Genomic DNA, 26,412 nt, shown 5'->3' on the forward strand with positions numbered 1-26,412 from the left:
CATACCTAATCACATCTGGAGAAACCCAGAGGCCACGCTTTTGTGCTTGTCTTATTTGATAAAATTGCCACAGTGTTTCGGGGGGAAATTGAGCGAAGCGTTTCCACAGTTACGCTGCGAAGCTCCCCTGTCCACTTCGGTTCGGCCTGACTGAGAAGAAAGCAGCTGAATCAGTTTCCAGATCTTTTTTCACTTCGTCCCTTTTACGTTATCACGTATCTCTCAAGTAATTGGCATTTGGTGCGACTTGAGAAATAGGAGGAATGATTGAACAAGGTCAACAAATGTGGCATCTTTTTCATGCAACTCGCTATCTGACTTTTCTTTTGTTCACGCCAATCACTGAACCCTTTCAACTTTCTGCAGTCTTTTCAAAAAGGGAAGATGAATTCAAGAGGTTAATTAAACAGCCGTTGAATTGTCTTTTTATGCTGTTTTTTTGCTGGTCCCAGAGGGCCGGCCTGTAGTCCTCTTTGTACCTGACTGAACGACTAGCTGTCACTTGTGAATTAGACTTGCTTAAGTTCACTGTGCCTCAACATTTTGAAATAGGTGTACCCGTGACGTCAATTAATGGGATATACATCCGGGCCATTGTGTATAGGCCACATGAATGAAAAGACTTCCAGTGAATAGCCAATCCAAATCGATTCAATGCTTGTGCACTCTTGAACCAGCTTTACCATAGGCTAGCCTTGTGTTTCTGTGTATTCCAAACATGGCAGATTCGAAATTGGGTCACGGGAAGGGTATCCTTGAAAAAAAATCTAGATTTGATATGTATTTGGAACCATCTTCACTGCAAAAATTGCAGTGTTAAATTTACAACATTGGTATCTTTATAGGACCATCTGGTGTTAAATTTTACTGGTGTTGTCCCATATAGATACCGAATGGTGTTAAATTAACACTACAGTTTTTGCAGTGTTGTTAGCATTCTAAACAGTTCCATTTGCAGATTTGTATATGATTGTTTGAGCTTCTGCGGGTAGTCCTCTCCCTTGTTGGTCCGTCACTGCATTAAAACCAACCAGCCTGAAAGTCGGCGGTACTATTTCACGATGATTGATGATTGATTTGGGTTTTTTTATGGAGTCTTCATGTGCGGGAGAGAGAAGCTGATAGCTGTGTATGTATGTTTTGTTCTCGACAGTCACCTTGAACATCTGAATAATTTGTTTATATGCCTAGCATGTATGAGTCCGTCCGTTCTTCAAGCACGCGCCATCGTAATTATGAATCCCCAGAGTTTTTGCGTTTCTGTCATGAATTTTTTTAAACCATGGTATTAGAATGTACACATACCAACGTGTGATTACAACAGAAAAGTGTTACCTGTGACTTTTCTGTAAATTTAGAGCAATCTTGCAATGTGCAACATTTGCAAGCATTAACCAACAAAACTATCAAATTATTATAAAAAACTCACTTGTCTGTTTGTAAATAATATTCTCAAGCATTCTGTCAAATCATGACACCTGGCATGCTGTCATTTTTAAGGAAAGAGGAATTTGTCGTGTCAATTTCCAACAATGGTTAGCCAACCATCGTTGAAAAAAAAACTGACCTCTTTTTCAAATACTGCCCCAAATTCACCAGAATTAGTTAGTTCACATTTTGTTTGCAATCGGTTACACATCCGTGAAGGGGTGCAAGCCAGCTAGGTCTTGTTCCCTGACCTGATATTTCCCTGACGTCATTAAATTGCTTCGTTTCGTCTGAAGTAGGTCGGGAACCAGAGACTACAAGAACAACATATTTTTTTCTGGTTTTTCCAGCATCTCTGAACACAAAAATCTTAAACAGGTCAGTGTTACAATTTTTTCCTGTAAATATTAACCCCAAATCCGTCCGCTTCAGAGAATTGCAGTAAACGCAAATGTATAATTACCGTTAACGATAAACCTTGTAAGTATGTTTGCATTTATGGGTAAACTAACCAGCGCAGAAAATGTTTCCAAGCAGACTTATGTGCCCTGCAAAAAAAATCAGCCGTAATCAATCAAAAGCGATGCAAAGTCCATGGCTTACTTGCTGGTTGTACCCTTTCTGTTTAAAAACAACTTGGTGCTTAAATCACTTTCGGTGCCAAGCTTTTATTATGGAATCATTGTTTTTAGGCCTGTTCGTTGAAATACAACCGGAAAAGACTTAAATTTTTAATTAAAAACAAAATTGAATTCAAGCCTGCATCATTTACAGCCGTCCCTTAAAATGAATCCGTCAGAAAAATGACCTTGTTTGGAGCTCAGAAATTCACCGTCTGTGACTTAGCAAGTAAAGCCATTATCGTCGCTGACAATCAGGTGCTCCACAAATTTCTACAAATGTGACCTTGCCAGTGTCTGTAGTGGCGCATCATCAAAAGCTTGGATGTTGTCGTGGAGGAGTCGAGTTCAGGTCAAGTTTATTTTTCACGGACGAATGTGACATTTCAGTGTCGCGAACATGCTGAATGTCTGACGTGTGCTCGTCTTAATGTTTTCTCGCTCGGACTCCGTCGGTATTGAGTAAACAACGCTTCTAAATTTAGCTCGATGAAGGCGAGGGACAATGCTAAAATTTACATTTTCTGGATGCAAAGATCTTATCAAAAGTCATACTAACTCTAAATCTTCACACCGTTGTTTTTTGAACGACCAACAGATGTAACGATCGTGGCCGATATCGCGATAATCGTGATATATGAAAGGCTGCGATACAATATTGCGCGATACTGCATAAAAGGCATACTAGAATTCATCAGAGACCGAATTCGTAGACAGCACAGTTCCATTTACAAGTGTGCAATAAATAAATGTAATACAGAACTGTAGCAATGAGACAGATAAAAGAATACATGCGTAGCATGTGGACAATGAATTAATACAGGTGCATAGGCCTAAACGTCAAGATGTGTTATAACTATAATGCTCAGGATATGTATTGTGATATATGACGCAAATAGACTACAGTATATTGTACCTGAAACTTGGTATATACGGCACACTCTTCGACCAACCCAGATGGTTTTACGTTCCCTGGAGGGTATATCTTACCAAGCCTTACCAACAGTTATGTAGTGACCCGATGTAGCAATGATCATTGACAGACTGTATTCGAATTGCCTCACTTCAAGCACAGTTTACGGTTCTCAAATTGCGACAGCGTGATGGTGTTACCGCGTGCATGCTTAATGTTCAATTCACACGCACACATGCAATATTAACGAGGGAACTCATTTCGCACTCGTGCTAAACTAATTGCATTGGTGTTAGTTATTTCTTTACCTGGTTGCATTCAACCTGCACTATTTGCTGATTAGTTTTCCAGGTCGTCACACTGCAGCTACGCATTCAAGAAACTAGAGCCCAGGACTCGGAATTTCCCGGGTAGCGTTGCCAAAGTTCCCAATTAGACTTGCTTCGTTTGAGCTTTTTGATAGCGACCGCTACGGCAGTTTTATCGCTTAATCTTAAAACGCTGCGCAGCTTTTTGTCATGCCTGTGCGATTCACCGTCATTCCTCCGTTGGAAGTCATATTAAAAATTAGAAACTTTCAAAATATTGGACATTTATTGTTCAGCTTTTTCAAAAGTATTGACTGCCTATATTTATTTGGCAAATGCTGCCCTGGCAGCCTTGTTGGTAATACTGATACTGGTGGAATAGGTATACTTCATACTGATGGCTATAAAAGACACGTGGCATATAAACTCTAACTGAATCACAGCTACTTTATCAATTCAAATATAGTAAGACATTACATTGGAGGTAATTTCATACAAATTAACGTACAGAAACTTGTACATGTACCTATTATCTTTTCTTGTGTTGTCGCACTGTAACTCCTTTCAAAGATCTTTCTTGTCCCTTTCTGATAAACGTGTCACAGTTCAAGTGATATATCAACAGATTCCATCTCTCTATTTATTCTGCTTCTGTCTCTCTTGTAATCAACACCTTAATGGCCCTTTGCCTTGTGGTTGACAATTCCATGAAAAGGGTCCTTTAAAGTGCACTCTTATATGCAGCCTAAATTCTTATTAACCTTAAACGTATCTTTCATTGCAAGCCGTCAGCGTATAACTCATGGATGGAGCTCCTCTGGTGCCTTAACCCTGCTTCCCTCGTTAGGATGTTTGCTTGGGAGACTTCAGAAAATGTTTTAATTCCTTTCTTCCGCACCAGTATATAATTTCTTCTCTTTTCATTTCTGATGTTTCTGTCCGCTCCTTCACCTTTCTTTATCGACTTTTCAATTGAGCGACTTCCATTACAAATAGCTAATTTACTCTTGTGTTAATTGCATTTTCGGATGCCACTAGTTGTTCTTTAATAGTAACGAGAAGCTATCCCACATCCCAACATCCTCGCATCTCAAGTTCAGCTTGTTTGCCTCCGTCTTCACTCCTCTACCCACAGCTGCTTCTGTCCTCCTTGCCGAACGACAGGGAGAAGTCACAAAACTCTCCTAATGGGTCTAAGAGACATGCCGAGTTTCCAATCAGCGCTTATCAACACTGTCCCCCTTTTCCCGATCGTCTTAACGAGCCCCTTGGGGTGGATGTATCAACATCCCCCTGATGAGGATGCCCAAAGCTATCACCGCAGACATATAACAAAAAAAATATTGCATCTCCGTGAATCGGCCTACGGGGATAAGCTCGTACAAGGTAAACACAGGATGAAACAAACATTCTGGAGGATGGAAAATGAAGACGTTCGTCGCCATCTCGAGGATGCATGCTACTGCATCCTTGAGTTTGACTATCATCTTGTCATTCTTGATTGTTGCAAAGAGGCGTTTAACGGAACAAAATATGACAACTTGTGTTAAAAGGTTTTACCGCGACAACAAGACAAGCAACTACATACACACTTTGGCGCACAGAATCTTATTCGATTGATTCAGGATGGCTAAATAGTTCCTGGAATATACTGTATAGGTGAAGTGATGTGTATGAAATTCAACTTTCGCCATTTGCAAGGAGACTTGACATATTGCCTACACATGCATTATGAGTGTATATAAAACATGTGGTGCCAGACTAATGCACATAATGTAGATGCCACAAGACATACCAGAATTGGTAAGTCTCGTAATACAAGTCCCAGACTAGTGTTAGTCACAAGTGACAGTCACTCAGTGAGATAGGGAACTAGTCCAATGCACAGTAATATTAAGTCAGGCAGTGAGTCAGGCAGTGAGATAGGTACAAAAAGGAGAGCAGCAAGGACCAGCAAAAACATACTTTGGTAAGACCTCTGCACTTGAAAGCAGGCGGTCGTGGGTTTGAGTCCCACTCGGGAGGTAACACACTGAGCATGCAGTGTTTATACGTCGGTGAAGGGCAAAACGTAATATTGATTTACATCACCCGACGTCAATGCCATCTTATGTATAAGTACAGAACCATTGGTAAAGCTATGAAACATTAAACTAGTAACTGCAATTGTTTCGATTGTATACCATTTCCTATTTAACCCTAACCTGTAGGGTTTGTGAAAATCATATATATTGGAGAATTCAGGATTGTCAGGATTAGACATATTGGCATTTAGGCCTATTTTTCACCTTACTTAAAACCATCTTCAATTCAAAACCATCTTACCAACGTTTGAACTTACTGATGAAATGTTGAGAGCAAATCAGTATAAGACAACCGTCCCAAGACGATGCTGTCACGACTGCACGGTGTCTCAATGCAGCCTGTTGAAACTACAGCTGACGGAGCATGTCCAAACAAATCAGCTAGCTTGTGAAGTAAAAGCAAATAACAAGGAATTAAGAATAAACTTTACAATCAATCAAAGCGCCAATTTAAGATTTAAACAAGAATCATAGTTAATTCAATAGTTTAAAAGTGTATTCGGTCTAAGTTTCTAGAGGAAACTCTGAACGAATAAATTGGCAGTACAACTGTAAAAATTACACTCGTGAGTAGAAAGGGTAGCCTAAAATCAATTATTTATTCCGCATTCATTTTATATCGTTAAAAGTAAATGATGCATTAATAATAACTAAACATATACCTTCAGTAAACTATATAAAAACACTCTCCAACATGGTGGTATTTTTAGCTAAATATATCTTGTGTATAAGATAACTTCATGCAGTATTTCAATTGCAAGTAACAGGACCTCTGTGAATATGACCTACAAAATAATTCTTGCCAACTGAAAGAGCAAACGCGAGTAAGCGAGAGTGATGCTCACTGCAATCTGTGCCTGTGGGATGCGGTCTGAATAAACATTTTATGCAGCGGAGAGACAGAAGTGGAAACTGGAGAGTTTCGTTTCCCTCCCAATCTCAGCGGCAAGAGAGTTAAAATTCGGCCGTGGTTCGTCCCGCGAGTGACCCGCCGATGGGCAGGTGTTGAGTTGCACTATCCTCGTACTTAAATCCGAAATGGGACTGCAAAAGGGGTTTTGTGTTGTTTTGATGAACTCAGAGTAAATAACAGCATGCGTAAAAGTGACGCGGACTAGAACTGCTGTCATGCAACGCACGGTCATTTTTAAGGTAGTTGTCATACTTTAACCAAATCGGGCCGTGCAGCTCGTACAGGATTGCTGTAATGATGTGAAATAAAGCACTGTGACAGAGCATTTTTGGTTTACTAATGTTAGCAGTGCTCATCACATTCCACACTATAATATCGGCCAGCTTTAACAACAAATTAGAACCGGCTTCCAAATAATTTAATTAACACGAAGACAAATATACTGCTGACAGTCAGAAAAAAGGACGAGCTTCGAATGAATATTTCATTTCCAATAGAAGTAGTCCTTAGTCCAATTCAATATGTTTTAAGCCATAAAAAAAAATGTTTGAACTAATTGGCCACTTTTAAGACAAATTGCAATGTAAATAGAATATGTGAAGAAAAAAAAGGTTTGAAGTATTGTACTGAGTGATGTGAATTATCAAACGGCCTCGTCATTTTACAACGACCGATTCGGGGCCTCCTCGACGACTCACGCTCTTCCCTCCCCGCCGCACAGAGCTTTTTACCCGAGCGCTCACCTAGTTCCTTTCCGCCGTCGGTCATGTCAAGAGTGGAATAACAAATCGTCAAAGGCTCCTCGTCGGGTTATTTATAAATCACTTCCTTTCGTTGTCCTCTCCATTCCTTTTTTTCGTCTCCGTCTTTTGGTTCGGTCGTCAGTTTCGATTAAAGAAGAGCGAGACACGCCTGACGACTACTGAACTCGAATTGAAATTGGCCGTGTCGAGTGAACGCTTTTGACCTTCGTTGCGGTTATTTCTTCTCTTCTGTTTTGTTGTACTTGTATCTTTCTTTTTCCCAGGGCTTGAACGGCAGATCTGACGCACGTTCCCTTTTTTTTAAGTGATAGGTCTGGAGAGGGAAGATGCTTGAGTGTACTAAATGGATACTTTCTTGTGATCATTTAGCTTTTTCCTCCGGGGATGTTTTTGATCCTTTCCTCGTCAATTTACTAAAGTGGGATGTAGCACAAGAAGATGAATTAATCTCGATTATACGCGGGACAGACCTTGACCTTACGACTCAGTTATTAAACTTAATGAAACCAAACTTGTTGGGTGGGTAGATTCTGCTCGTTGTGTCTTTGATGTTCAGAGTTTTGATTTTTTTTTCTAGTCCCAGTGGGACAGCCAAGTGACCTCTTTGTACTTACTTAACTGACTGACTGGCTGTCGCATGTGACGTAGCAAGGCAGTGCTATCGTATAGGATTACTCGTAAAATATGACCAGGCTAAATTATGTAGACCAGATGAATGAAAAGCCTTCTGCAGCTGTACATTGTATTGAGTATAGACCGTACTGTATAACGTTGTATCATCGGCGGGCAGTAGAAGTGTCGGTTTTTCATTTGTGTCACTGCTGGGCGCCCTAACGCACAAATCAAATGTAATTGCTCACAAAAGGAAGCAATACTAAACGCCAGTGGGATTATATTCTATTGCTGGGATTGCAGTGGGCATTTTGTGACATCCCATGGTTCAAATTAGATCGTCATCATCTGCTAAATCTGGCACAGTGATCGACAGTTGTTTAGGAGACCGAGAGTGCGCGGGGGTCGTGCGGGGAAACCACTTTCCCTCACGCGGTGAAAGATTAATGCTTTGTGACACTGAAAGCGGGCCGATTCATCAGAATGCTCTCGGAGGTAAATTGGGACACGCACCCCCTTGATTACGGGTCCCGGTGCCGTGAACTACGTAAGTTCAGATTCACCCCGTTGACGGTAAGCAAATCTGTCTTCTGCAGCCAGGTATGGGCACTAAACAAAATACGCATGCGTGAAAGATGTCACGTGGTTGAAATTGTACATCACTGTTTTTAGCATACTTCGTCATGTTTTAACCATGTTTTAACGGAGGTGAAGTTTGCATGACGGTCAGTACTATAGGTTGCCGGGGGAAAAAAAGATTGATGGCATTCAGCGAGGAATTTACGTCCATGTGCTCGCGTGCTGGGCTGTCGTGTGCCTCATTCCTGGCGCGTGTTGGGCCCGCGCGGGGCCGGGTCAGTCCAGTCGATACCACCGGCACGTGCTATGCAGAAAGTGCGGTGTTATCCCCAGGGCTGGTTCGAGCTTCCTAGAGCCAGGCTGCCGGCTGCCTGTCCCGTTGAATAATGAGCCTGCCTCGACCTTTACACCCAGTAGAGTAAAAATATCCGATCCTATACATTACATATTGCCCGTATTATAAATCCATTCCCTTTTTTATTGATGACATTTCATTATCAAGATATGCCAGAAATGTATTTTACTGAGTTTTCATTTTGGCCTTACACAATTTACAAATTACTGCATTTATCAAGGAAAAAGTGCATGCAGGATTAAGGAACTATACCCATCACAAAATAGAAGAAAACATTTATCTTTTATAGGAATGTGTTGGCCCCTCATAAATGTGGAAAATTACCTTGACGACTGTTTTATGTTTTATTTTGTGGCCCGAGAGTTTCAGCCTAGTTTCCTCTGAAACTGGTTGAGACTGATGGACTGATACACAGACTGTCACTCGTGAATAACAGTGGTTGTATACTGGTAAAGAAAACCGGGCAGTGCTATCGTATAGGATTACCCCATACCGCCAGTGAATGTCCATTGTGTAGACCAGATGCATAACAAGACTTCCAGTAAACAGCCAATGCAAATCGATATTAGGTTTTGCCCTTCACCGACCTATAAAAACTGTACACTCGGTGTGTTACCTCCCGAGTGAAAGTTGGAAAAAAATCACTCGGGTGGGTCTCGAACCCACGACCTCCTGCTTTCTAGTGCAGACGTCTTACCACTCGAGCACCGAGCTTTCGGGATCGGTTAGCTGGTTCGAATCAATGTAAATCGATTAAAAAGAGTTATGCGCGCTCGGGGACCAGCTTTACTGGCTTGCCTTGTATTGTTTTTCTACACTCGTAACATACATAATAACTGACACTCGGTTTTAATTGCACCCGATTAACCTCAGCCTCTCATGTCATTAATATGCACGAAACTGTAGATAAATATTTCAGTTTTATGTTCAAATTAAACACATGGAGTTATTAAAGGACGCATTCGTGTCTAGCCGATCGACGTGTGAAGCCCGGTTCATACTTAACGCGAAAGCATGTGCGAAGCGAAATTCATGTCGTCAACAATGGTGGGCGCGCTTCGAATGTATTGTTGACGTCACGAATTTCGCTTCGCTTTCGCTTTCGCGTGAAGTATGAACCGGGCTTGAGGATGGTAGACCAACCATGGGCTAACCTCAACACGACCCGTCATGTGCATCGGTCACACCTGCTTGTCCCCTCATACGGTCTGACCTTTCATACGTTCCCGTGTCATCCCAACAGCTAAATGTACCATGAATTCTAAAGGCCCAGCGGTCCGAGAGAATTTATGAAATGGTTCCAAAATGCTACCAGGTGGCCAGGTAACCTTCTATTTCTATGGAAGTTAATTGGATGAGAACTCTTTGTTTTCGTATCTGTAATTGCTGATTGACACTTTGAGGGATGTTGCAAACACTTGAGACAGATGATTTAGTTATAAGATACAAATTGGCCTTTGAAATCGTAATACCATACTCTAGCCAATTAAATTCCTAGGGCTTGTGTCGAACGTTTTTCTCAGGTCTCTTCCTCGAACTGCACGCTCATTGTGGAACCGTATTACAATACAAGAATCCTTCTTCTCCTTTTTATGATTATCTCAGTGGATTGGAAATGTCATCTGATCCCATTTTCTCTCTTTTAAATTGCACTTGTTTTCCTCATTGTAACCACAAACTCAAGTGGCATTTGTCCTCATAGTTGGGGAACTTTATGGAATCAATAATAGGCGAGTCTAGTAAAGCTACTGCCAAGAGCTTAATTTCTATTCAATTGATCCAGAATGGCTATTCACTGGAAGTCTTCTCGTGCATTTTGTGTACACAATGAGCCGAATTGAGCCCATTCATTGACGTTAAGGGGTAACCTACACGATAGCACTGCCCGAAGTCTCTTTACCGTTTAACAAGCAGGGTTAGCTTATTTGTTGTTGAAGGATAAATCCCATACGATAATAGCACTGCTCGGCTCACTTCACCAGTCAACAACCAGGAGAAGTCACAAGTGACAGTCAGTCAGTCAATCAGTCAGTCAAGCAGTGAGATAGGTAAAAACAAACATGACACTTGGCCCTCTGGGGCCATCAAAAAGTCAACTCACTGGACTTTTGAGTGTCCACATTGTAACAACTGTATACAAGCATCGCTTCATTCTAGAAGCTCGAGTCATTCTCGGTAACCCAAGTGGTCTTGGGTTTTTTCTCAAGCCGCATTTCCTAGCAGGACGCGTTTCTCCCCAACCAGCAATTTCCAACAGCTGTCACCTGCCAACAAGTAACTCTACTACTGTTGCCTGTTCCACCACTCTGTCCCAATTAAAGCTCAATACAAGCCGAACTTTATCCAATTGACCCTGTCCGGATTGATATTTTCAAATTTAAGCTTGAAATACCCCAACAGCAGTTTTGACAGTGACGACTGTATTCATTATGGTTTGGGGAAGCACGTTTACGGAGAAAGCATCCTATAATTGATCAGTATTCTGAAAAATGACCCCATCTTCAAGAGCAAGCAAACTGTACTAAGTGTGAAGGATTTGTTTGTCTTTCGAGATATCGAGGACGCTGGAAAGTCAATGCTAGAGCTCTATGGTAAATAGACATCGTTGAAGCTCTTAATAGGTATCTATCGTGCTTAATATATAGACAAAATTTGGTAGTGGTAACGTTGTTCCAATGCAAACTTTCGACCAAATGAAAGCAATATAGCACTTGGTATATCATAATATATTTTTATATAAAATAAGCCTTATTTCTTTGCCGCAATATTGTAAAGATGACCTACAAGTACGTGATATTGTCGCCATGACCAATATTTGGAAGAGAGGCCGACAATTTTCATTAGAGTTAGAAACACAGGTCACCGGTTTCTGTCAACAGCGGCCAAATGGCGACCCCGATGGCAGATTGGTTCAATATCGTTCACGGGCGATTTCGTGGCCATTTTTGATGGTCAGTATTAATTCCAGGGACGAGTTTAATTAGGCCGCTAAGAAGAAAATATTGTTCAGCAAAACTAAATAGCCTGCCTAGTAAAATGTGGCTGATAATCAGTCGCTGTGCCTGGTCTGCGAAATTGAGCCTATATAGTTGTGAACTTGCTGAACTAGACTTTCATGCTCTAAAGGCAGCGGTCAATGCTGTGCTAAATGAAGTCACGCCCCACCAACGGCGCGGCACTGAGCGACGTAGCACACACGGGACCTACGTCAGCGAGCTATATTAACGAAAAGTTGTCGTCATTTTCGAATTATTGGTGCTAGTCGAGAGGGGATGTGGGTTCACGTTCCTGCACTGCTGACCTTAAGCTCAACCACTGGAATGCACGGTGTTGTGGCACTCGTAGTCGTCCTCGTAATCGTTGAAATGTACTCGTACTCGTAGGAGTAAGAGACAAATCCTAGTCCTCTTTCTCGTACGCTTATTCATTGCTCTCGTTCTCGCGCTCGTAGTTGTACTCATGGTGATTACTCGACTACAACACTGCTTTGGTTAATTGATGTTCAAACCCTAATGTACTATTTGCTTTTCACAGTGTTGGAATTTCACCTGGACTGCACTTGAGAAATAGTCATTACCGTCGTAGTTGTGTAGGGTTAAGGAAATACGTTTGTGCTTTAGAGGTTTTAAACACTTTGTTTAAGACCGGTTTGAGTCTGGATGCTCATTATTACCCGAGCCGAGAAGTCAAAACAAGTCAAAATTATAAATGTTCAACAATTTCGATCGACAAAATATCCCTCTAGCTATACAATGGTGAGGCCCTCTGGTAAACAACTCCTTATATGGAGATTGACGCGCGCGTGGCGCGTACTGCGTGATGAGGCGCACAACGCAGATGTACCGGTGTAGTGTGAATTTACAACTAGGAAATACTGACTCACTATTGCACATGTGTACGTGTGGATTGTGAAGGTTAAACGAATGAAACGGTGCTGGCACCGGATTTAAAATTTCATGTGACACTGGAAAAGTGTTTTAGACCAGCCAGCCCTGTCTTTATCAAACGTTTAAAACTGGCCACATGACGGGCTCTAGACCAATAGGAATGGGTAAACTGTCTTAGGTATATATGAATAATAATGAAAAGTGGCCCTATTCATTGGTAACTGACTGAAAACATTGTCGCGAGAAGAAGAAAAAACAGAGTCGTATAAGCTTTCGACTTGATATTCATGGCAGATTGTCCTGTGTCGAAAACATTGTACACCCATTTACAATAAGCTACAACAGTTGATTGTCAGGGTTTTGCCTGCACAATAATTATTGAAGACACTCGAGCCAGTCGGAGACAAAATTGGGTATTGACTCGGATATCTCAACCTGGCTGCAGAAATGTCCCTGTACTCCCCCGACTTCGCCCTTTGGGGCTACGAGAGACGACCTCGTCAAAAGCCCCTCGCAAATTGACCGTTGGAAAGTGAATCGAGCCAGCGCCGTTGCACCTTCCATACAAGACACATACTTCAACCCCTGCGGGCGGGATCGAGTCAGATTCCGACACAGCTCTGACACGCTCGGGCGCGCGCTGCGATCAATTCCTATCTCTACGTCTCACTCCGTATTTAAGCTCCTTTTCGTGGGATTTCGTTTCCATATCGATCTGCCCAGAAGTTCGCACACTTCTGTAACTGACGTTTATCTCTGAGATGGAAACTTGGCCTAATGTCTTTCGTTTCTCCCCGAGGAGGCATAAAGTGAAACACACGTTAAACTAGTCTTGTGTTATAGTGCGTAGGCACAATTACAGGTTGTTGCCAACAGCGGTGATGTACCTTACACATTTAAATGTTTTGAATGTAGATACCTCTTGCTGTTGCGAACACCTGCGGGGTAACGCTCAACTGGGAAATGCAATGAACATTTCGCTTGCTTATAACACATTCGTTTTTTCATATGTGCAGAATTATTGGAAAAATAACACTGATGCGATCGTGATTTTAAATCAATCACTAGATCAAAAACGTTAACAGAAAAGTATCAGAAAATTCAGTTTCTTTGCATTTAGTTTTCTATAACTGAGAATGAAAGGGTGGGGTGTATTCTCAAAAAGAAATATCATTGATACGACATCACTTCTTATTTTCACATCCAAACTCCAACATGATGTAGTAAAACAAACGGACTGCTTTCTAAGTTGTGTGGAAGTAACTTGAAATCAGGTCGCACAGCTCTTTTACTAGAATTTACTGGAAAAAAATTATATGTTATGCGCTCGGTTCTCTAGTCAGATCTGACCACATCATATTACAGTAAATGTTTGAATAGTTCAGTGCATTTATTTTGGTATTGATAAACCATTCTGGCCTTTTTCCGGACCCACACTAACTCACAAAACAGATTTCATGTCAAACGGAGCAACTGCAAACATTCAGATCCGTTCATTCTGATGTCAGTGACTTATCCTTACTGGATTTATCAACGGGGCGATTCTGTATAAATCCCTGTTGCTCATTTTCAGCCCACGCGCGCAGGACGTGCGCAGTCTCTGACTAATCAGTGCCGATGCTCCAGGGCGCGGACGCATCGGGACGCAATTACAACGATCTCTAAGCACCTGTTCGACCCGTGAGCGACCGTCTGCTGCTAATTAGGTGCGAAGATCGCCAGCCGTGGGATTTTCGCCGCGTGACTTAAACTCCTTATAGAAAGAGATAGGACTGAGATTTAATTATACATAACACACAAGGGGGACTCGCCGGGGTTTCAGCCTTTGCAAACGACGGAATGCTCACGCGTAGATTCTCGTGTACTTGGTAATCGAACATTTGATGTTGAATAGCAATGTCCGGACGTGTACATACATGTTTCTTGCTGAAAACGAGCATGCACGCGATTCTATTCCCTGTTTGCGTCGCTCAAATAGTTTAAATATCAATATGAATACACTTATTGAAGGTCGTTATTAATATTTGCATTCGTCGTTATTTAATGAAATGGACTGAATTTGGGACTAGTGATATGATCGTTCCAATCACTTGTTCAATGTTTTTGCCGTCTTGAGTGTCGTCTGTGTGGTGTGAAAACAGGAATAACACACATGTACCAGCGTTCCGAACTTACGAACGAAGTCGACAGCTGGCTGGCGCCCGTTATGAACAGATGTAGTATTTGAAACTGAAAGAGAGAAAAAATAGGCCTACCAGTTTTTTGACAGAGATGGTTCGGTCCAGACCATCGTAAGTCTTGATACAAAATACCTCGTTTCTTGAAGTCATTCACAGGAAGCTTAATACTAACTTACTTACAATCAAATAGGCTATGTCATTATAATTTTGGCGTTTGCGTTTCTGAATGTTTGCAAATGGTGTACATTATCTTGAATTATATGAAAATCTAAACGTGAAAGATCAAAGATTCTATTGTGTGCAGCATTATAGCGTATAGGCTTAGCCGACAATCGAAATTGCTGATTGGGCTTTTATAAAGACGAGCACGCGTGCTTCGAGCTTTCCTTTTCAAAATGCAGCCACTCGAAACGGTGCGAGGCAAACATTTCACGGCCAAAAAAAGGTACTGAAACATGAGCGTCTTACTTTGCGAGGACGCATGTTGATGCGCCATCACACGGGACCACTCAGCGTCTTCTTCAGCGAAACCAAATCCTTAGAGGCTCTAGGGTGACTCGTGTCCGTACACGCGTAATGAGCGATGTTGTATTGCATGCTGAACTTTTTTCTTTTATGTCCGTTTTTTACGAAACCCCGCCCAAGGCTCACCTTTGATACCCTCGTTCCCGACGCGAGTAATATCTCCTTGCGTGCAGGACTTTTTAGTAATGTGGGTTTATTTGAAATTCGAGCTTAAGAGACAGTGCAGGAAAAACACGGCACGACGTTCAAGTTCGCACCGGCGAGCAAAGCGTGCGTGTCCGCGCTCCAAGCAGTTTTTCGCTCTTTTTTTTATTCCGATAACGAATCGTGATTCTCGCGCACACTTCAGTAAGATTGGCTTGCAAAGAACGCGTGAAAGTCAATATTATGCGTCTAGCTCGGGAGACGACTGTTTGCGACCATTTGGGGCCTTCTTGTTCTTCGTTTTCTCCCGTCGTTCTTCTGATTGGAAATTTCTGTCAATGTATGTAAACAAGACGTGAAAACTATAAAAAAAAAAAACCATTTCACAACACGTTCGGTGTAAAACAATTCCTTTAAAGGTTCCTTTTCATTGCGAATTTTGTTTGATAAAATTTTACACAGCTACAATGCAAACCTCGTGTTGCAATTTCAATAATGAGATCTTGATTATGCGTAGTTTAGAGGGTTCTTAGTTATATTCCAAATATATCAAATAATATTTTCTGTTACTTTTACTATTTTGTTTATATTTGCCCAGCCTTGGTGTCATTTTCCAATACTTGCCCAGTCTTTAGTGTTATGTTTCAAAATTAATTGCGCAGGCTTTTGTGATATATTTCAAATACTTGCCCACCTTCAGTGTTATATTTCAAATATATTGTGTTATTTAATTCTAATACTTGCCCAACCTTTAGTGTTATATTTCAAATGTATGCCCAACCTTTAGTGTTACTTTAGTCAAATACCTGCCCAATCTTTGTAGTGGTACATTTCATATTTTTTTCCCACCAGCCTTTAGTTTTATTTTTATTCAAATACTTGTCCAAGTTTTAGTGTTATACTTCAAATACCTGTCCAGCCTTTAGTGTTATATTTCAAATTTTTGCCCAGCCTAGTGGTATTTTATTCCAATCCTTGCCCAACCTTTCTTGTTATATTTCAAATGTTTGCCCAGCCTTTAGTGTTATTGTATTCCAATACTTGCCCAACGTTTAGCGTTCAACTGTTTTCCAGCCCAGTGGTATTTTATTCAAATACTTGCGCAACCGTTTTGGTGTTATATTTCAAATGTATGCCCAGCCTTTAATGTCATTTTCAATATCACGATTAAAACATTCTTTTGAAATTGTATGTATGTTCCCCAGAAAGGTTTTTTTTTTTCAAAATGACTGGTGTACATGTTTTACGACGCGCACATTTTCATCACATCCAGTCTATGATTCCAATATCATGTTGACCTAATTTCGTGACATCGACAATACAGTGCCTGCGCGCACGTGCGTATGTGTATACCGTACGTGTACCAATGTGACGTCATATTAACGGTAACCAACGTGCACCCCAAACATTTTTAGCATATTTTGCATGCTATTTTGCCCACATTAATTAGTCTGTCACCACTGTGACACCATTCACATTACAAGAGATACATATCGTCACCGACACCACGAAGTAACACCAAAGTCCACTCCAGTGTTACTTCGTGAAAATGACAATTTTTGGTTTCACGAAGTAACACCCAATTAGTGTGCTTCCGCACATGGGACACTGGCGCGAACGATTTTCGTTTTCACAAAGTTAAACACTGTTACGGAAATACTATTTGGATAAAAACATTTTAAAACGTTTGACAGGCATGTAATTAATCCGTATTCTTGTGGAATTACAGAAAAATTTAATAAAGCCTTTAAACTGGTGAAATAAAGATGGGTGTTACTTCGTCAAAACAAATAAAGTATCGAGTGAGCGCACATTGTACTTGGGAGTTACTTCGTGAAAACGAAAATCGCACAGTTCTGTAAAATACGCGTGCGTAGCGCACCCTAAGTCCACTCGGATGTTACTTCGTGGTGTCGTGGACAATCAGTGCAGAAGATAGCAGTTTGCTGAAAGTAAAGATCACGTGACCACTACCAATTTGTAAACAGAATAATGCAACACGGTTCAAATGCTGCTTTTCGCTTATAACTGCGTTGACGTCACATCAAGACGCTGTCAATGAGGTTTCACGAAAACGAGGTCCATGATATTTTAAATCGTATTATTTTTCTTTCTATATTACAGGCGGGATCTTCATAAAGAACAGTAAATATGAACAGGCTTTCCGTTTTGCAGTCAACCGGATAAACCGCAAGAGAGTTCCCGTCAACGGAGCTCCTGCGAACGACACATTGTTTGAGTTGGTGCCAGTCGTGGAACACGTGGCCGGCAAAAATAGCTTCGACGCCTATAAAAAAGGTATGATTGAGTCAAATTTCGTCCATTTTCTTTTCTTACACTTATTCCTTTGTTGGGGTGAGATAAATGTCCATCGTTGTAACTGTATGTAGAAAACGGCTCTTTACGAAGTTTCTAAAGCTATCTTTGATGCGCGCATTGCTGATATTGGCAAACTTTTGATATTATCAACATTTTTTATTTATGTTAGTACGTTCTCCACAGTGGAGGTCACGTGTAACCAAGGCGTGACGTCATATTATGTCTTGGGCCAATTTTACGGAAAGCAGACTCAATGAAATTAGACCCAGAACTTATATAGGATCATTTGCTTTCATGCATGTTGTTCGACTCCAAGATTAACATCACTCAAAATCCAAAGACGAATGCTCAAAACCTAACCTCTTGAAGTTTCAACTCATTTTTCGAGATAAAAAAGTGGATAACCATGCACAACTTTTTGATCACGAAACACAACATCTTCAATATATAACTCTTCATTCCAAAAACCAGCAATTGACTGATCGTTGGAAATCACCTACATTACTGGATTTTCTCTAAATGACAGCAAGCCAGATGGAATAATTATACAGGGTGTTTAGTACAAGTACGAACTTTAATCCAAGTAAGCGTCTTCATAATAATTCGGTGGGTTACCTTTGGGACGCATGCAAATGATCCGATATGCCTTTAAAGGCCGTGTACGGTTAAGGCATACTGATAAACTGTTAAACCGCTTGCCTCTTCCTGCTATAGGTGCTGCATACTGCGGAGTCTTTTTAAATGTTGCGCGGTCACGCTCTCTCCTTCCCCGCGTGGCTGTTTGTTTAGCCACTGCAGCACAAAGAGTAAAAAGATGATTTATACACATGACATTTCTAATTTATGACGATGAGCCTACCGACCCCCGCTGCATCTTACTGGCCGCCCCACGCCGCTGACAAATGGTTTATTGATTCTGCTCGCCCGGGCCCATTTAAATGTGATATCTAATGATGCCATAGGAATGTATGTTATTCACAAACTCCGACAACTGAGCTGTTATCAAGGCCTGATACGAAGACATCCTTACACTTGATGTGATGTACAGATGCAGCACATTTGATATAAAAAGACCGCAGAATGGATCCACCACAGGACGTTGTCATATCAAACAGTTTCAATCTTAAAGGGAAATTACGGCCTGGAATACACCAAATTGGGCCACAAAACGCGTTTTAAACGTAATGATATTAAATGGAAAGGGCATTTTAAAGTAGTACAAAAACGTCCACACAGCCATCCTTTAAAATCTGGGTGTTGTGGTATTAGTCTTGCGAGAACCATGAAAACGAATTTCGGGGGTCACAATTTTGTCCCGAAAAATTGAGCTGTTCAGTTGTGTAATGGCGTTGTGTATAATTTCTTTCCTTCCAATTTGCTAATTTTAATATTAAATGTGATACTGCATATTGTAACATTGTAACATTTTAACATTTATGAAATCGTGATTTCGTCACTAACGCCGCGACGAATTGATTCCGTTTTTACCCCAGACACCGCATACAAAAACAAACGCTGATGTAAGGCACAGAATGGCACTGGACTATTTCTCATTTTCATACGCATTCAAAATTTTGGATATTCAAATGATCCAAATACCAGGGTGAGAGAGCAGGTATAGTGGTGGGCGCGTACTGCTTGATACACTGGGAACGAGGTTGAGGCCAGCCAAAAGCTGGTCCTCTAGGCCTTTATCATGCTGCCACCATTTCAGTCATGTTCCCAGTCTCCAATAACAGTGCTTAACCCTAACTCCCTAGGGGGTGTGCAAAATCATATTAAAATTGGAGGATTCAGTACTGTAAGGGTTATTGATAATGTTTTTGTGCAAAAAGGAACCAGACTATTTTCCTTCCAGCCTCGCTTTGGTTACGTTGATTTGAATGGGGAAAACAATTAAGATGGCCGCAACATGACAAGGGTCTGTACCTCACACAATGCTATTCAGTTGATTCGGGATGGCTATTTACTGGATTCTTCATGCATGCGGCCTACACATGTGGGCGGATGATAGCCTATTCATTAGCGTAACCGTGACGGCCCGGAACACAAGGGACAGTCAGTGAGTCAGTCAGTGAGATTGGCGCAAAGAGGACAAGTCGGCTGGGCCCTCTGGAACCCGCAATAAGACGAGGAAAGCTAACGAGATCTTAAGGATCCTTTCGCCACCACTGACAGAAGAACAGATAAACTGCTTGATACCTGCCGAATAGCCCTAGCCCGATTGCTTCTGTCGATAACAGACTCCTCTTGATGACTTATGTATTGTACCGGTCGCTATAAACGTCAGACCTCGTACCATCCTAAAGCACTCAATATCATGCTTGCAAAACTTGCTTACTAGAAAATGTCTGATCTCTCACTTCTTGAAAATCGTACTAGTTTCAGAACATCATTAATTATTCTAAAACTCCTGGCCATTACTACAACTGTTCATCTTTCAATTAGTACCATTTCCCACTAAAGTTTCCCTCAAATTCTAGGCCTTTTGGTTTTGTCAAGCTTCAACCCTCTAGTGATCGATTGATGCCCGAAATTGCATTGGGTCTGATTCCCATTTCCTGAATACGAAGTCACAACGATGGTGTTAGCGTGGCACCAGACTGCAAGTGGCAGTCGGACTAAAATAGCCCAAACTGTCCATTCGAAAAGTTCAAGCACTTAAGTTTGGATTAAGCTCTTAAACCGACGCCAGTGCCACTCATTTGCATGATTGCCGACCATATTGAGGATTCCATCGATGATTGCAGAGGAACCTTGGCGCCAATTTTCGAGATGATCATACCATAATCAACTCTATTTACACTACTACTGTATTAAGTTGCCATCCGGCTGTTGTTAGGAACACACGCAGCGATCACAATCACAGTGCAATATCAATCATTTTAAACGGCTGTTTAGATCTGACTCTATTCGCCACACTCTAGAATCCAATCCGTTTATTTGGGAGATTCATTGTATTTAAAGCACGTCAAAACGGCAGTGTTAAACTAAAACTACTAGTATCTTTCAACACAATTTTTGCATCTACCTTGTTAAACATTACAGACCACATTAAGTAAATTAAACATTTATTATTATGTTGTCTCGATACAAATACCAATACAACAGTGTTAAATAAACACTACATGTACTAACTTCGGAATAAACAATATGTGTTCTCATTATATGTTATTGGTTAAATATAAATGCCGCGCAGTGTTCAATTTACACCGATCGTGTAACATCTACACATTTAGCACGTACAGATACTCATGATAGTATTAATTGAGGACACCCGCAATATACATGTATTGGTTCAATATTAATACCACAATTTTACACTGCAGTTTTGCAGTGCGAGTCGAAAGTTAGAGGAGATTTAGAAATACTTGGTTTGCGAATGCTCTACACCTCCAAAGAAACGTGTTTGTTGGTTGGGTCTTTAAACGAAGTTTCCCCGTTTATCTATTTGATCAGTTGTCTTTTTTGTTTTGGATTTGGGCTCACCGGGAGTCGTAAAATAATGCCCAACTCGAACTCAAAGAATCAAGAAAGATATATCGTCCTTAACATCGAGAAGACTTTGCAGACCTTGTAAAAAAATCATAGCTATTTGTTGAATGCATTGGTTGAATTATAACCTATTAAGTTCGTTTTCTGTTTCAGTGGCACACCATTATTCAAGTAAATGTGCCCCGGGCAAGGTTGTAATCATAATGACTTTGTGGTAGGGTTTCACCGAAGTGGTAGTTATACATTATATGAAGTATGAGCATGAAGTATAGGTCACACTAAAAGTATGTGACGGTCGTGAGTGACAAAAATTAAGAGCTTTCCATTTCGCCGACCGTGGATTAATGTAGTAGGAGTATGTTTCATGACATGGCATCCAGAATGACAGGGTGGATTTATTTGTGACAGGACAATAATTTTGTTCAAGGGATAATGTATCGCTTTGCTTCCGAGTTTCCATTTTGCTGTTCTTTAAGAGGCCAGCCTAGTGTCCTCTTTGTACTTATCTGATTGGCTCACTGTGACCTTTGACCTGGGCTGGTTTTAGATGGGTGAAGAACCGGGCAGTGCTATTTTATAGGAAAACCCCCATAACGCAAATGAATGGGTTAAATCCGGCCCATGGACCAGATGTATACAGGGTGGTACAAAAAGAAGGAAACACAATTTTGACAGGAATTTTAACCTACTTACTTGACTCATTTGAGCCTTTTTTTGTAATGTAGTGATATAGCTCAACCACATGTGGTGAAAAAAAACTTAAAAAAAAGGTTAGAATAGTGTTATTATGCTAATTTGAATATAAGCCACCAAAATCACTGTTGTCCACGTGTAAGTCTAGTGTAGTCTTTTTTGTCTTCAAATCAAGCTCCGGAGCTCAGTCAAGCGGACGGAATAAAGCCGTCCATGGACAAACAGGTTTGGCAAATGAAATGTTTTAACTACCATATGTCAGAGACAAAATATGCATTTGCAATCATTTTTTTGTCACTTATGTTTAAAGATCAATATTTTTATACCATTAATTAAAATTGACTTTTTGAAATGTGCTCAACAAGTAGGTCAAAATTGCTGTCAAAAGTGGATTTCCTTCTTTTTGCACCAACCTGTACAAAGACTACCATAACAGTGAAAAGTCATTCTGAATCAATTGAATAGATCTTCGGGCCACCTTTGCCAAACTTGCCTAGTCTTGCATTTCGAAGTATGGACAGACTTTAAGCTCACGAAGCCCATGCGTCAGAGAACATACATTAACGGGGAGGCTCGATGATAGTTTCTGAGGACGATCAGTTTGCGCATTAGAATATTGTCATCCCGGCTCCCAAGATGGCCAGACTAGGATGATGGATCACCGAAATCGCCATCATTACGCATTAATAAGGGGCATCATTTGCAAAGGGTATGACGCTATTAAGGTGACAGATGGGCATGCCTTGCATTCTCGTGTACTCCATGCTGCCTCTACCAAAACATACAAATCCTCAGCAGGGCCATTTTTCTCGTAACATGAGGACAATTAAGTGGGTTAGTGGAACATTTTGACAGGTGTTGAGAACGATGGATCTTCTTTTGATGTGCAGGTGCTGAAGCGGATATATCAGGAATAACAGCTCTCGTATAATTTCCCTTTCTAGAATTGATTATAACCCCCGGCATAAGTGGAGGTTTTCAAAAGATGCAGGCTGTATGGCCAAAAACATCATGTGTGGCCGATTGTGGAGGATGCATTGTGTCGAGGTCCTATGCTGAACCTTGTGTCGTTGATTATTTGGTGTGCATACATTTTGGCCCAGATTAGACTTGAACTCATCGGCGTTGCTCCAGGATATCATTGGCACTGTATGAATCTATTAACAGTAACTGTTGAAGGATTCGAATACCACAAATAAAACAATACGTACACTAGAAGTTACAATTTGGAATTTTCACTTTCAATTCGACGTATACTTGTCAAACTCTCGGACAGGACTCGACCACAGCAGTAAATGTACACAAACCCATGGGTTTTACTTATTTTTACAGTACAGTACCTAAATTCCTGTGTAAAAGAATTGTCATAAGAATCATGTCCTCAATGTACCTATGTACTTGACCTTTTCAGAGGCCCCACCTATTTTTGGGATCCAATAAATACATATACACCTGCGACCTTCTTATAGAAACATGGTAGGCATTTCGTAGGTAAGGAAGTAATCCCTCTCGATGTCAACTCTGTCTACCATGTCGAAGAGATCAGTTGTAAGCCTGGATTTCTCCCCATCTGTCGATCTGAGAAAACAAGAAAGGGCAAGCCCAGTGAAGCTGGTCACAAAGGACAAACAAATCTGTTCAATCGATTAAGAATGGTTAGTTAATGGAAGTCTTTTCATGCATCTGGTCAGCACGATGGGCATGATTTAGCCCAGGCGTTGCTAGGTAATCCTATACGATAGCACTTCCCTGCTCGCAAGCAATTGTTAGTGAGTCAGACAGTGAGTGAGATAGGAGCAAAGGAGACTCTTAGTTGGCCCTCTTGGACCAGCAAAAATTGTCTTGCAAGAAGTTGTCGTCCACTGTTTATTTCAAGGGGACATTGAAAGGTATAGGGGAGTGAGATTGGCGCAGTGGATACTATTCTCACCTTTCACCGCTGTGGCGTGGGCTCGATTCCTGTCCTGGTTCACATGTTAATTGGGTTTTCAGTCCCTGCCTCGCTCCTTCTGCTTTCCCCAGAATGATATTAAGGGGTTTTCCTCCCACCTCTAAAACTGTATACTTTCTTCTCATTGTCTTCTCTCTACGGGTTTCTTCAGGCTTTCGAGCTACATGTGCCTAGGGCACTTTTGAGGAATCATTTGGCATTATCAGAAATTGAATTTTGTTTAAAAATGCATACTTCAGAAAGTAGCTGTTGGGTTCTGTAAAGATTAATTCACATTTAACTGCCTGAAGACCACCCCTGTGTACGTAATATTTAGCCATGTGCTTTTTTAAAATCACGCATCAAGTTTATCATCGAATGCAAAACGCCTGTAATCGGCGCGTGCAATCCAAGCAGCCTTGAAATCGAATTGACTTCATATACCAGACACCGTGGCTTTTGGAAGAAAAAAAGTGCTGGTCATGACACGCGGACCGCAGGGTGTTGTTGAATCGGTTAGGGGCCATGCAAGCATCTGTTATGTAGCAGCCCCATCTGTCAAAACTCGTCTTCGGTAGACAGCAAAATGCTTATAGGTTTTTTTTTTCCGCGCCGCGAAGTCAGTTCCGGAATGCACGCGCGCGACGCGGAGAAAAAAGTGCCCTACGCCCGCTGTCTGTTTTCAATTGCGGCAGCAGACGAAAGAAAAAGAGGAGAAAAAATCTCGATAGCCGAGGGGCTGTTTGTACATGACGATGCATTGCAAGCCGAAGGAAGACTGGTTTCCTCTTTGGGTGATGTCACATATTCAGTTACATGGACGGAATCACGGAGTTCGGTGCTAGGATAACAACAGGCACTCGTCGGGCTAAACAGTGAAATCAAGATGTAGTCTGTTCAACGGGCTTCAATTCATACGTGTATTTTCTTTTCAAACAGACATCATTGCATTCCAGATTTGTTATCATATCATAACTGAATCTTAAGAGTTAAATTGCAGTTCAAACTTGTGCTTCATGGTTTTGGTTTGGATGTTTGCGACTTGAACTGCCATCGTCTTCCTTCACGTTTTCTTTGACGATCTTGTCAACGTTTTCGTTGTCTATGTCGTTGTTTTGGTTAACACACCTATGTTCCGCCACATCTATGTTCCGACACCCCTATGTTCCGACTGCACATATTTCTATCCCCATCCCTAACCCTAACCCTAACCCTAACCCTAGCTAACCCTATCCCTAACCGGGAGTAACACAATCTTATGTGCGGGTTATCGGAACATAGGGGTGTTAGATTATAAGGGTGTCGGAACATAGAGCAGTCACCGTTGTTTTCTGCCGCCCTTAAACTCACATTATGCTGTTTCAGATTTGGAAATCAAGTGATCGGCAGTCGAAATCAATTTGTGGAAAATATTTTCCCCAGCTTTCAGAAACACACTTTTCAAATTCATCTAAAGGAGATATCTTGGCTGAAACTCGAGTCTCCAGATTCGCTCAGAGCATTCATTGAAGATGTCTTCAAGTCGTTTTTTTTTTTTTTTTTTCAGTATAACTTTAAGATTGTATTCAGAATTCTGGACTGTCAGCATCTCTCAAGACAGTCTCCAGAGCGAGGCGATCAGCTGTTTTCTTAATAACACCTTGAGGCATCAGCCCAAATCAGCCATGATGGCCTCGACCTGAATTCCAAGATGGCAGCCATCAGTGGGTGTGTTCGATTAGCTTCCCCGTTTATACGCGGGATTTACGCTTGAGGAAGCCACGAAATGAGGCTAATCAGTTCAATCAATTAAAAAGTGATTGAGCAGCACCTTTCGTTTATGTCCATTCAGATTCGTTTACTAGACTTCTTGTTCGCTTTTAGAGGGCGATTTCAAACATTCACCATTCCATTTCACTTTTGATTTAATGCCATCGGCACCAGATACAATAAGGGGTTTCTTTTTCATTAACCGTCAATCAAATTAGCTGTACCTGAAACTTAGAAAATGTATGCTTGCGTAAATGATTGCACGGGTATAAACGTAATTGGCCGTCTTTTTCTCAAAACCGAATGCAGGGACAATGAAAACCTTTGAACTTTCGTTGAATTTAAATGGGATCAAAGACGTGCATTCAAATTCAGACGAAAACGAATGACCGATTTTCAGAAGTGAACGAACATTTCAGGAAATTGGCCGGGAAAACCTATATTTGGCAATATTTGTATCACAAATCTCTCCACCGTACTCACTTCGAATTCAAGTTCCTACCATCTTTAATCTAGCTAGCACAGAAATAGTCCGGTTACGTCATTACACCCGGTCATCCACCAGAGACCCGCTCGCGAGCTGGGGCAGTGATGGTAGACACCGGGTCAGACACGAGGATCATGTGATGGCTAATCGAACGTGCTCGTGTTTGCCTACATTTTTCTTGCACGTGCTAATCGAACGCACCCAGTGGCAACTTGTTCAAATCGCAACTGGCCGGATAACCCGACATAGATTCATCCAAACAAACTTCATTCCTTTTAAGACACCAACAATGGTCATCAGTATCGTCAGATGTATCAGTTTTATTTTTAGTATACTTTACTGTGATACCATATGGTCTTCGACGGTGTAAGTCTATCAACGTGGACATTTGGAAGCTGGGAATTTGACGAAGAGAACCGAAAAATGA

The 26,412-nt window shown here is 41.2% G+C and overlaps 1 protein-coding gene across 3 annotated transcripts in view; it reads left to right on the forward strand.

Annotated features, from left to right (window-relative positions):
* LOC119730480 (glutamate receptor ionotropic, kainate 1-like) overlaps positions 1–26,412 on the forward strand; it is an 83,224-nt gene that overhangs the window by 36,355 nt on the left and 20,457 nt on the right. For all 3 annotated transcript variants that reach the window (XM_038203414.1, XM_038203415.1, XM_038203416.1), the window contains one exon: positions 17,437–17,610. In XM_038203414.1, the coding sequence (XP_038059342.1) occupies positions 17,437–17,610 (174 nt within the window). The remainder of the gene's footprint in view (positions 1–17,436; positions 17,611–26,412) is intronic.

The sequence above is a fragment of the Patiria miniata genome, unplaced genomic scaffold (assembly GCF_015706575.1).
Source record: "Patiria miniata isolate m_02_andy unplaced genomic scaffold, ASM1570657v1 HiC_scaffold_22, whole genome shotgun sequence".
Taxonomy (NCBI): domain Eukaryota; kingdom Metazoa; phylum Echinodermata; class Asteroidea; order Valvatida; family Asterinidae; genus Patiria; species Patiria miniata.